This window comes from Pimephales promelas, chromosome 6 (assembly GCF_988280905.1).
Source record: "Pimephales promelas chromosome 6, fPimPro1.hap1.1, whole genome shotgun sequence".
NCBI lineage: Eukaryota > Metazoa > Chordata > Actinopteri > Cypriniformes > Leuciscidae > Pimephales > Pimephales promelas.
In genome coordinates, this window is record NC_142774.1 from 18,857,042 (window position 1) to 18,869,347 (window position 12,306).

The window sequence follows — 12,306 nt, forward strand, 5'->3', positions numbered from 1 at the left end:
ATGTGGTAGTGATCCAGCTCTCAAATTTAATCAAAAAATATCTTCATTTGTGTTCCAAAGTCTAACGAAGCTCTTACGGGGTTGGTACAGCATGGGGGCGAGTAAGTAATGACATTTTTGGGTGAACTAACACTTTAATGTTATTCTTGTCTGTAAGAGAACAAATTGCAAGCTGGTCAAGGACACAGGCACTGTTTTTATAAAGACATTTTATTACAATTCAGATAGACATGCTGCCATAATTTACATGTTTACCTTGTGGTATCTCCATATGTTTTAGTGATTGATTCATTCATAAATTATTTTAAGATTGTAAATAAAAAAAGGTCCTATAAAAACAGCTAGGGAAATGGTTACATACCTCCCATCCCCTTAACAAAAGTTATTGCAAGCTACATTTACATTCCACAATCAAAACCATACAAAAATCTTATTCAAGTCTCAAATTCATTCATTTTTGAAGCACGAATAAATAATGCAGTGGATTAGTCCGTACAAAAAAAAGAACAAAAAAAAAAACTAAGGCTCAGACAATAATACCAACCACAGTATTCAGCATTCTCGGAGATGAAATCAGTAATCAGCTTGATGTGTATATTGTGGCTCCTCCAAGGCTTTGGGCATAAGAGTGTGTAAAGTGCCTGTTTTGTCCCTCATGCTCAGTGCAGTGGGATGAACAACTGCAGAACAAAACATATCCTCATTTAAAAATGACCTAGTGTGGTTATGCACAGTGCATACGTTTTATTTATACAAACTAATCAGGTGAATACAATTTGAGTGTGCACATGAAACTAAATAAATGGCTCAAAAGAGCTGAATAAAGTATTCAAATGTGAATATAGTTGGTTACAGTGACTGATGTTAGCTGTGTAGTGTGTATGTGACATTACCTTTGGCTTAGTGTGTCTAGTGAAAGGTACACCCTCCTCAGCAGTGTGTGTGTCCAGCATTTCCTTACTCTGGCTGTCTGAACTGAGGGCGTCCATTAAGCTGTTAGTGCACACCGAGTGAGAGTTATAACCGCTATCCACCTGCACAGAGAACATGAGGGACAGATCAGACCTAAACCTGACATGAGTTTAAGCCTACAAATTAGTCATCACAATTCCGTAAAAAAAAAAAAAGCTTGCAAAAACAATTTTCTATTTTTGTAAAGCGATAACTAAAATAAAAACTACAGTTCCTGGAGAGAAGCCGGTTCAGCTGTCACCACCAGCCAGTTTCACAACGTTTTAGGTCAGCTACACCTGCCGAGTTACTGTTTAAACGACTCTTCATCAAACTAAGTTGTGTAGTATTTGGAGGCTACTTGGAAGCCACTGGTCATCTGACGGCACGCATACTAACCTGCATGCTAATGTCATATGGTGTGATGCTCCCTTCCGCTAGCAGGGATACAAACATGTGCGTACTCTCGGCGTTAGGCACACTGCCTGTTCGAGAGCTGGACAGTCTAGCTGGTGACGCAGTGTCCTCTTCAGGAACCCAACCACAGGATTCCACGCTGCACCTGCTGATGACCTCATCCTCCTCATCTTCACTTTTGTTGGACTCAATATTACCTTCCGTATCCTTCACTAACTGCTCGTCTTGATCCATTTGCTCTGAAACATCCACAGAGGCCTCTGACTCACTTCCCCCTGATAGCAGTCCTTCTAGCTGGGCATGAGGCCCTGACGAACTGGTGTCCAGGTCCATTGTGGGTAAAGGTTCACTTGGATGGATGTTCTCCTTGTCGTAGAGGATTGGGGAAATGTGAGTAGGAGAGGCCCACATAGAGACTCTGGGTCTGGACTGAAAGGGGGAGCAGCTGCGAATAGGGGAACAGCCCTCCACCAATGGGCTTTTTCCACATCGGTTCACGTCCATGTCCGAGCTGCCCGTAGGAACACCACTGGGGGACACAAAAGACAGCCTTTTCCTCTCACCTATAAAGACAAAGTTTTAATGTCATCTCACATAGATTTATCTAAGGTCTTATAAACAGTGGTTCGCAAGTCGGTGTAAAGCGAATAATACAGTGGTATGAATAAGTTTTGGCACCCATGCTAAAGTTGCCTAAAAAGAGGAATAAAAAAAAATCATCTTTTGGATATTGATCTTAATGCCTCAATTAGAAAAATGAGGAAAACTCCAACCTTTAAGGACACAAATTTTCTTTGTGAATGAATAATGCATCATAAATAAATAAATGGTTTTCCTTAAAATACAGGGTGCATAAGTCAGGGCACCCCTATGTTAAATTCCCATAGAGTCAGGCAGATTTTTATTTTTAAAAGCCAGTTATTTCATGGATCCAGGATAATATGCATCCTGATAAAGTTCCCTTGGCCTTTGGAATTAAAATATCCCCACATCATCACACACCTTCCACCACACCTAGAGATTGGCACGGTTTTACTTCAGTTAGCCTAATAGCTGGTTTGATTTGCATTGAAAGATGATCTTATGGAAAGTACCCCATGCCAATCTCTAGGTGTGGGGTAATCCAAACATAGGGGTGCCCTGACTTATGCACCCTGTATTTTAAGGAAAAACATTTATTTATTTATGATACATTATTCATTCACGAAGAAAATTTGTGTCCTTAAAGGTTGGAGTTTTCCTTATTTTTCCAATTAAGGCATTAAGATCAATATCCAAAAGATGTTTTTTTATTCCTCTTTTTAGGCAACTTTAGCATGGGTGCCAAAACTTATTCATACCACTGTAAATTACATTGAATGCAAATGATTGAGATATAGCTTAGTGTGACTATCAAATCAAAAGCTGTGATTGAATTACATAACTATCATCTAATGTGCTACAGAGAAGCATGTTAATAATGTTCAATGCACACACACTTATGGCGCTTTTCCATTACCAGTACTCAGCTCACTTTTCGCTTCGTTTTCCATTGCAGACAGTACCGACACAAAATAGAACCCGGTCGTCAAATAGTAGCGACGCCTTTCGTTCCTCGTTGCCCCATCAAGTTCTCGCTGGATCCTCTCTTCGGCAACCAAAAAAGGAAAGTCTGCACCTCCTCGTTTGACCACGGTGTATTCTTCTGAGTTGCCATAATAGTAGTAAGTTTAGGAACTATCTCTGGCCAAACTATTTAAACATGGCGGGGTTATTCTGGATACTCCATCTGGCGCGTGTAATGATGACGCAGTAAATGGTGACTGCAGTCGGCATTGTTTTCACGTGACATTTTAGAATCGCCTTAGCTCGCTCACAACCTCGCCGCAGGTGGTACAAAAAAAAAAAAAAAAAAAAAGTAGCCGAAAGCAGGTACAGGTACAACTTTTACACAGTGGAAAACCAAACAAAGGCGAGCCGAGCCGGTACTGGGTAGTGGAAAAGCACCAATACATACACATATATATATTTAATTTCTATGAGGTTACCCTAAACAGAGGTTAATCTCCAAAGGTTAAATTCCAGAATAAAAAAACACTAAAAATGTAAGATTTTATCTGTTTAATTGCATGTCATGTGACCACTAACCAACACAGGAAAACCGTGAACATGTTAAATGATTGAAATACTAAAAATCTCAGGGGGTACTTTAAGTAAATATTTTGTCTAACAGGTTTAGCTGACATAAGAAAGTTTGGAAACCCCTGAATCTATCTGTCTATCTGGTCATACAAATTACATTTTAAAACCCTGGCACCATCTCAGATTTTTTACCTGATGCAGGCGTCATCAAATGCTGAAGTCTGATAGGCGACAGAATAGGAGATTTAAAGGCAGGAGAAGCTCTCTCTGAAAACACTGGACTTGTGATACTGCCCAGACTGTAGGCTCGACACTGGTCTCGGATGGGACTGGAAGAAAACTGGCCCTGAAAATTATGGGTAAAAACATAATATTAAATTATTAGAATCAGGTATCCTTGATCCAGATTTTTTTTAGTATATACAGGGTGAAATGGCCTTGGGCAAATCTATGAATTGGTACTTAGTACATACAGACAATGGTGTGCCGCTTGGAATGCCACACTGAAGTGGAGAGACAATAACAGAAGACATCATCTCTCGACTGCTGGGAGGTATGTTATGAGAGTTTCTATCTGGGCTGGAAGGGGTAGAAGACTCAGAGCCGCTGTCATGACCATCCAGAAACAGCTTACGTCGCAATGAAGAGGAGCTAAGGCTTTCCTGCACCTGTTCAGTTAACTCTTCTGTCTTATAGTAATCACCTGATAGAATAGAAGTTCTCAAGTTAATATCAACAAGAAATTAAGGTTGTAAACAACAAAATTATTTGAACAGCATCAGGCACAACAGACAAACAATGCTGCGCTGAGGTAATGCTAATCTGACACTTCACTTCATAGAGATCAATGCATTGACCAGCACTGACACCAGTCACGAGAAATCTCCTCAAGATTAATATCAGGCAGGCTACGGTGTTTATTTCGAGTGTTTTTGTGTTTTATCAAACAAATTGAACACAAATTTTGGGTATATTGTCTTTTAAGAATTCAAGCACTTTTTAAAGTACCTCTTCATGGCTGTTTCAAAAGTTTTTCCAAGTACTTCCCCAGTCAAAGTATGAACCCTGATATTATAAATTATATTTTGCCTATATTATGAATTCTTTTGGATAATTAAAAAAAAAAAAATAGAATTATATAAAACAACCTCTCAATAAATTAGGTCATTAAAACTGTATGCATAAAAGGTTTGAAAAAAAATTATTTTTGGCCGATAGAACTCTAAGAGAACCATTTAAGGCCAAGAACGATAAATTAGCGTCCACACCAGCGGACATTAATGTTCTGTTTATTGTAAATGTGTGCTTGTCTGTCACTTTAAATGCTCCAGCTCTTTGCAGCAGAATGGATTCTGATTGTCTGTCTGTCTATGCATGCATGTATGTGTGAAATGAAAAGGGTTACCCAGAACTTTCTCAAGATTGAAGTCCACTGGTAGGGACAGGACTGTCTGACAGATGGCTTTAACACAAACAACAAGCAAAGCCCGATTATTCTAAATCTACATACAGACCTAAAATGATCATTTATAAATGTCTTATAGCTGCTGAACAAACCATTGATTTTCTTTGGTGGCGAAGGCTCCTCTGTTACCAGTGGGGACAACGGACCTAAAATTAGACAGAATATCCAAATGCTACATTAGTTGTACTAAAACATTTGTCTTTTATGTGTCTGTGTCATGACTTACTTTTCTGATGTGGTAGTTGTGTTGATTGTTTAGCTGTGAGTGGTCCCCATGGAGAGGGAACAATGGCACCTTTAGTGAAAAACTGTACAACCAAAAATAATTTGATGAAGCACCATTCTCTTTAATGAAAAGAAAACATTTTCATGGACAGATACTCGTTTATTTACACGGGGTAAATCAATTTTACCTGTTCAATAGCATGTTGCCGTTTTGCCTCAATCTCAGAATCTGCCCTTATGCGTTAAAAAGAAACACAGTCGAGTAAATATCACGAACATATGAAAAAACTACAGATAACGTTAAACATACTAACAGCAATTAACGTTACATACCTGGCTTGGCTCAGAAACACAGCCTGGCGGTGAATGTCCTCAGGGTCTATTTCCACAGGAAGTAAATTTGCCATTTCATCAATGGACCACTTGAACTTGGCTGGTGTCTACAACCGAAAATACAACCGAAATGTAATTTCTATCGTTTTTCTTTCTTTTTCCCCTGACACGCGGAGTCAGACACTCACCGCAGATGAGCTCTTGGAGCTTTTGAACACCGACGGGCTGGGCATCAGAGGCTCATGCAGACGGTGATAGTCGTTTGGGCTCTCAAACGGGTTCAGAATAGCAGGTCTTCCTGGAGTCTCGGGTGTTATATGAATCTCTGCTATATCTCCCATCTTAAAAACGACGTCCAGAGACGAGCTGGCTACGTTTTAATAAGAAAGAAAATCTAGTGAAAGACTGCGGATTCTTGAAAATATCAACAGCTTGGTTGGTGTGGTAAACATCCAGTTTGGTGATTAGTAATGATCAAACGAGTGCTACTGATCGGGTTATCTACCTTTCTTACTTTGTAATCTTGACATGTTTTGATGTGATTTTTACCAGGTGATTAATGTTCTTAATTAAATAAGTTACTTACAACGCAACGAGACGCAAACAAGCCCAACCGCGATCTCTGATGGGCTTCCAACGTCTGATTTAATTTTCGCTCAAGGTGTGCCAACCAATCACAATTCAGCAGAACCTGCGAAACAACCAATCAGGAGAAGAGAACGGGCGACATTCCGTCTCGACGTAACTTCCTTTCGAACGTTTACAACTTTATTGAAAGGATTACCATAACAACAAGCGGGAGGTGTAAATGAAGCGACTGTCAGTTAGTTCGCATGTATTTTGTTTAATGTTTATTTCGCAAATGCGGGGAAGATACCAGCGACTATCAGCAAAAGACGTGTCAGGGTCATCTGAATGAAAGATTTGCTTTGTTATTGTCGTTAAGTATTTGAATAGCTTTAGCACGATAGCATCATGGCCAATCCCGCGAGCGCAAACATGAATGCTGTCCGGGAGACTATGGATGGTAAGATTGAGACAAATGTTTAGGGCGAAGATTTTTGTTTTATTATTATTATTATTATTTGTTGTTGTGAATCATATCGGCCAATCATCGAATGAACCACTGGACGACTGTTATGGCTTCTTACATTTTCAGTTCTCCTGGAGATATCAAGACTTCTGAATACAGGATTGGACATGGAGTCCTTGTCGATATGTGTCCGTCTCTGTGAGCAAGGGATCAATCCCGAAGCTCTGTCATCTGTCATCAAAGAACTCAGAAGAGCCTCCGACTCGTTAAAGGTGCTAACACATAAACAGCAGTAGATTTGTGCTGACGTTCTTTCGTTGTTCAGACCAGACGATCATATTTCTGCTTCTCTCCACCCTGTTTTTACCCACTCTCCCTTTTGAAGATGCAAAATCATCAGTATATTGATATTCTTGCATCAGTATCTGGGAAATGAGTTGAAGTCTGCCAGACGCAAGCTTTACATTTCCATGTATAAATGTGTTAAATCTGGAACAATTAATGAGCGTCTAAAAGATTACTTGGGAAATATTTATTTTATATAATGTCACATTACGTTTTTATCCGTAATGCATTCTTTATTCATTTTTTTTTTAAACAATTGATTTATTATTTTAATAAATGTTTACTTGTGTATATTAGTATTTTTATTTTAATCAAATTTAGTTTATTATATTTATTTATTTTCTACAGTGTTTCTCTCTAAAATCAATTCCACTGGTTATTTTTTCTGTGACCCTACATATCTCAAGTGGTTTGTCTCAATATATTAAGAGGGAATAAAATTATCTAAACCATATACATAGCTTCACATTGTTATTTTAATATAGTTTAAATGTATATTTTTAAAAAAATATTTTATAAGGCATTCTGCAGCCCTCTCGAAGGTAGGCCCCGGTTCCTTGGATGAGAACCATGGCCCTATGGTCTGACATGCTATCTTCGTTGTTGTTGTTTTTTTTTTTTTAATGCATGCAGATAATATTATTAATTGAGAAGCTACAGGAGTATATTTGCACTTTAAAAAGTGCACTACCTACTAAGAAAAAATAAATAAATAATAGGACTTATTAAAATGTGCACTTTACCTTAAATTTGTCTTTTCATTAACTGTCCTTTTTGTTTGATCTTTTTCAGGCTTCTGAAAACAGCACTAGTCAAGGATGAGTCTAAAATTCATCTCTGACAAAGCAGTTTAAGAAAAACTGCTTGATACACTGACTGTATATAAGCATTTACCTATGATTCATGTGTGAAAGTAGTTGGTTTTGCCCTGTTTGGCCTACTTTCATGTGCCTCAGTATGTACAGTTTGACTGTTCAAGCATTTGCCTTTTCCTTGTGTTTTTGTCCATTTAATGTGTATACAAATAACTATAATGCATTTTTGGGGGGGTTTTGCTACATGTTAAGTCAGTAAAATGTTTTTTTTTTTTTTTACCCTAACTGTATGAAACATACTCTTTTTATTGATATGGTCTCTGGCTGCTGACCCCTCAAATGCATTTTACCTGTACAGCCATGTGCATTTGTGTTTTTCATCCACACGATGGCGACATCAGTACATTTGTAGTTAATTCATTGACTGCTTGTGCTTTGTATTGTAAAGTACGGTCGCATTGTAATATCAATCTTTTAAGATTTTTTTTCTTTATTATAAACATTTATACTAAATGTCATTGTCAAATTCTTCTTTCGTTCTTATTCTCTTCAAAACAGTAGCAGTTTAAGCCTGGTCTCTTTGTCCCAGGTGCTTGTATTGCTCAGATCTGACACCAGAATTTTGCCGGGAATGTTTAAAGGGATACTCCCCCCAAAATGAAAATTCTGTCATCATTATTGTTGCAAACCTGTATGAGGTTCTTTATTCTGATATTTTGAAGAATGATTGGAACCAAACGGTTGTTTGGCACCATTGACTTCCATAATAGGAAAAAAAAATACTATGGAAGTCAATGGTGCCAAAGTTCTAATCGTTCTTCAAAATAATTTCCTTTGTGTTTAGCTGAAGAAACTCAACTTGAGGGTGAGTAAATGATATCAGAATTTTAATTTTTGGGTGGAGTATCCCTTTAAGGTCATGTTTGGTAAGAGTGGCTCTTAGATCAGCCCAAAAGGCACAAGCTTCATTAACACCCAGCCGTGCTGAGAGGGAGAGGTGGCTGTGTCCTTGGTTCCTGCAGATAGGAGGCATAATGTTTCACTCCTGCAGTGAGAATTCATTTATATGTCTGTAATCACCTCCACCTTATGTTTGATCTTATTGCTAAACATTTACTCTAATCCAGTCACTTTTCAAGGAGAAATTCTCTGGAGAATATGGTCTGGGGTAATGTAAATTTCATGATTCCTATTCCTAACTTTTAGTTGAATGGGAAAAAGCTGCAGTTGAACCCTGTTATGTTTGAATCTATTACATGAGGCTTGTTTTAAGAGTATTTCGATGGTAGTCCCTCAAACATTTGGGGCCTGTTCCATGATGGTAGGTAGTTGAACAAACTCAGTGTTGCATGATTAGTTTCGAGTTGACAAAACCAATCCAACGAGGCTTTGTTGGTACCATGATGCTGATCATCAACTTTCTCTGTCAACTCTGGCTTTGATCCTGAGTTTAGGTGTGACATCAATAGCGAACAGCCAATCACATGCTGAGAAAGAGTGAAACTCATTCAAAACTCATTGAAATGAATTTCTCGCTAGAGAAGAGTATGTATTTATATGAAGAGTTCAGATGCAAAAGCCTCTAAGTGTCATTTGAAATTTTCTTCTAAAATGATCATTTTTATCAAGCTTGTATATTTAAGTTCATTAATTTCACTTAAATGGCAATTAAGATTACCTATTAATTGTCATTTAAGTGAAATTACTGAACTTAAATATACAAGCTTGATAAAAATGGTCATTTTAGAAGAAAATTTCAAATGGCATTTAGAGGCTTTTGCATCTGAACTCTTCATATATACGTTTCCATTACGTATTATATACGTAATAATAATTGATTAACTGAAATAGTACATGAGATCGTTTAAGGGTATAATAATTACAGAAATAATTCCTAAATCATACAAATTTATTTACTGAAAGCCATGATTTTGTCTTTTAAAATCATTTCCTATGTTGTGACCTTTAATATGGAGTGGAAACAGGTGGAGTGACTTTATCGCGTCATACATGTGTCACTTTGCTCACAGCTGATTGGTCCAAGTATGGTTTGCAACCTCTTACCTGGAACATAACCCCGGACCAGGTTAGCCATGGAGTGTAAGTTACTATGGCGATGAACACTGCTAAAAGCCAAACCATTTTCATAGTGCCTAAAACCCAGGGTTGGCGCGAACTAAACTGAAACATAGCTGGCTAGCCACCTAAACCAGATTCATGGTATAGGCCCTTGTTGATTTTGTGGATGAAATGCCACCTGTTTTAGTTGTAGCAGGGGTCAAGGATGCACCATCTTCAGGCCTCTGTTGAATAACCTTTAACAAAGACACAAACAGCATGCGGAGAATGATTGCGACCGCTTGTTGGAATGACAGGTGTTATCAACTAAAGCAGACCAGGCGTGTCTCTTCATGAGGCCGGCTAATGATGCGCAGCAATGGGGTAGTTTATTCCTCACTGTGAATTAGTATCATAAAGGTTGCCACTGTGACAGTGATATCCCTCATCAGTAAAAATCATTTTTGTTTGCTTTGTTTGAGTGACCATCGGTCTCCAAACAATATGCATCTGACTAGTTCTTTAAGTTGATGGTCAAAAAAAAAGAAGACTTAGTGAGCTTATGCACTGACTTTGGCTAATTGAACTTCTTTTAAAAAGCATGAAACCAAATAACACAATTAGGTATTCTGAGGTTGATGTGTAATTATCATATTCCCATCCTTTAATTCATGCATTAATTGCTTTAATTAGCAAAGCAATTAAAAAAACAATGCTAAGCTCTGTAATAGCATCCACCTTCAGTAACTGTTTATGTAAATTCCCTTGTGTTTGGTGTAGGTTAATGAAATGTTTGTTATTAAATGGGAATTCTGTGTGTTCAAGTATGTAATTATCAATAGTTTAGCTTTAAATTTAATAATTGTGTTTTAACCTTCTAAATGATGCATGGCAATGCAACAGGGTTCTTTGTTCACAGGTATGTGATAAACAACTGGTATTAATCTAAAGCTGATGGAAATGAGAATACCCTTGTGCAAGGTTAATTGAAAGTTTAAAATGTATAATTGTGGGTTAGAATCCATTATTTTTGTTCTACATAATGCCTTTAAAAATAACAGGGTCTTTGACCTTTTTTTTTTTTTTTTTTTTTTTTGGAATGTGTGCTCAGCCATTTTACTCGCTGGATAGATTTAAGTATATCCCTTGACCCTGCTTTGGCTGCAAACTCCTCCAAACTTAAGTTTCTTTATCATATTTTCATAACAAGTGATCACAATATGACTTTAGGCAAGTGTCCACAATAGCCATTTCATGAAGATAACTGTTAAAAGTTTGGATTTGGTAAGATTTTTTAAAATGTTTTTAAAAGACATCTGTTTTGCAAATCAAGGCTGTTTATTATTTCTATATTAATACATTTTGTTTTACAAATTCTGTGATGGCCAAGCTGAATTTTCAGCAACTATTACCCAAATCTTCAGTCACATGATTCAGAAATCATTTCTTATTATTATCACAGAGGGAAACGATTGTGCCGTTCAATATTTGAAGCCATGACGCTTTTTTCATAATTCTTCGGTAAATAGAAAATTCAAAAGAACATAAACATATATGTATTCACATACAACATGGCCAAGGCCAAGACTTTTTTCCCCTTTAAGACAAACATGAATTCACAAACATCTTTCTATTCTATGCATGGTCACCTACACTCTCTTTTAATTGTAGGCCTACACTTTTGGGACCAATATAAGGTAAGCTACTACCGTAAAATTCACTTTTTGGTACAAAGGTGCATCTTTTGAAAGGGTACTGCCCCAGTGACAACTTTTTTCTGAGATTGTTGGGTTTTGAGGATGACATTTTGCAGCACACTTTTTGTGTACTTTGTTCAGGTATTTTACACAGGCCTGTCTGCAGTATGGTGGAAACGTTAAAGGTAGGGTTGCAATTTGTTTTTTAAACACTTTTTGTCATAGCCTACTGTTTTAAACTGTCTTCACATCCTGATAGCAATCAATATGAGAAGTTATTTAAATATTAATGTAGGTGTAATTTAAGTGTAAACAGCTCAATAACCCTTTTATTTCAAGCCTTAGTTTATGTCTCGTAGACCCGATCGTTGCATTACGATTGAAAGCTATCAATAATGTAAAAAAAAGTGACGTGCAGTCAAATGTCCGGGTGTGTGTAGGCCTATGCTGTTTAAATGAGTGCTCTCACCATTATGCTTTTTATGTTTACGCAGAGATTTGACAAGTTTTATAGACTTGATTTTGTTTCTTATTAAAAAAAATATTTATCTTGAACTTTGTCATGGCAACTAGTATATACATAAACTGTAATTAAACAATCTAATAAGAGTTAATGCACCTTTGTCAATGGGCTATATGCACGCATAAGTTCCGCATTTGACGTAAGGATGCTCGTCCATTTCCGGTTGTGTAGATTAAAGCGGAGGAAAACCGGAGAAAACGGGATTATGGCAGAGTCTTCAATATTTACTGTCCTCCCGTCTTTGAAACGAAACGTACATACGTTTAGATGTAATTCTATATATAGTTATGTTTATTTAATATAATTTTAAAAAGAAGCATAAA

General features: G+C 37.2%; 2 protein-coding genes across 4 annotated transcripts; one reads left to right on the forward strand and one right to left on the reverse strand.

Annotated features, from left to right (window-relative positions):
- Positions 1 to 195: 195 nt before the first annotated feature.
- bora (bora aurora kinase A activator) lies at positions 196 to 6,222 on the reverse strand. Of its 3 annotated transcripts, none has more exons than XM_089132233.1 (12): positions 6,099 to 6,222; positions 5,701 to 5,882; positions 5,513 to 5,619; positions 5,368 to 5,413; positions 5,181 to 5,262; positions 5,047 to 5,100; positions 4,895 to 4,951; positions 3,963 to 4,192; positions 3,682 to 3,835; positions 1,351 to 1,931; positions 894 to 1,034; positions 196 to 680 (listed from the first exon to the last, which is right to left on the reverse strand). In XM_089132233.1, exons 2-12 carry the CDS (start codon positions 5,851 to 5,853, stop codon positions 660 to 662), a joined length of 1,626 nt encoding a protein of 541 aa, XP_088988359.1. In that variant the 5' UTR covers positions 5,854 to 5,882; positions 6,099 to 6,222; the 3' UTR covers positions 196 to 659. The 3 variants fall into 3 exon arrangements, with proteins under 3 accessions (XP_088988359.1, XP_088988358.1, XP_088988360.1); XM_089132232.1 differs by having other exon boundaries at positions 6,018 to 6,156; XM_089132234.1 differs by lacking the exon at positions 4,895 to 4,951 and having other exon boundaries at positions 6,018 to 6,156.
- An 83-nt stretch (positions 6,223 to 6,305) lies between these two features.
- Positions 6,306 to 8,223, forward strand: mzt1 (mitotic spindle organizing protein 1). The gene is made up of 3 exons (XM_039657498.2): positions 6,306 to 6,539; positions 6,672 to 6,817; positions 7,683 to 8,223. Exons 1-3 carry the CDS (start codon positions 6,488 to 6,490, stop codon positions 7,710 to 7,712), a joined length of 228 nt encoding a protein of 75 aa, XP_039513432.2. The 5' UTR covers positions 6,306 to 6,487; the 3' UTR covers positions 7,713 to 8,223.
- Positions 8,224 to 12,306: the final 4,083 nt, after the last annotated feature.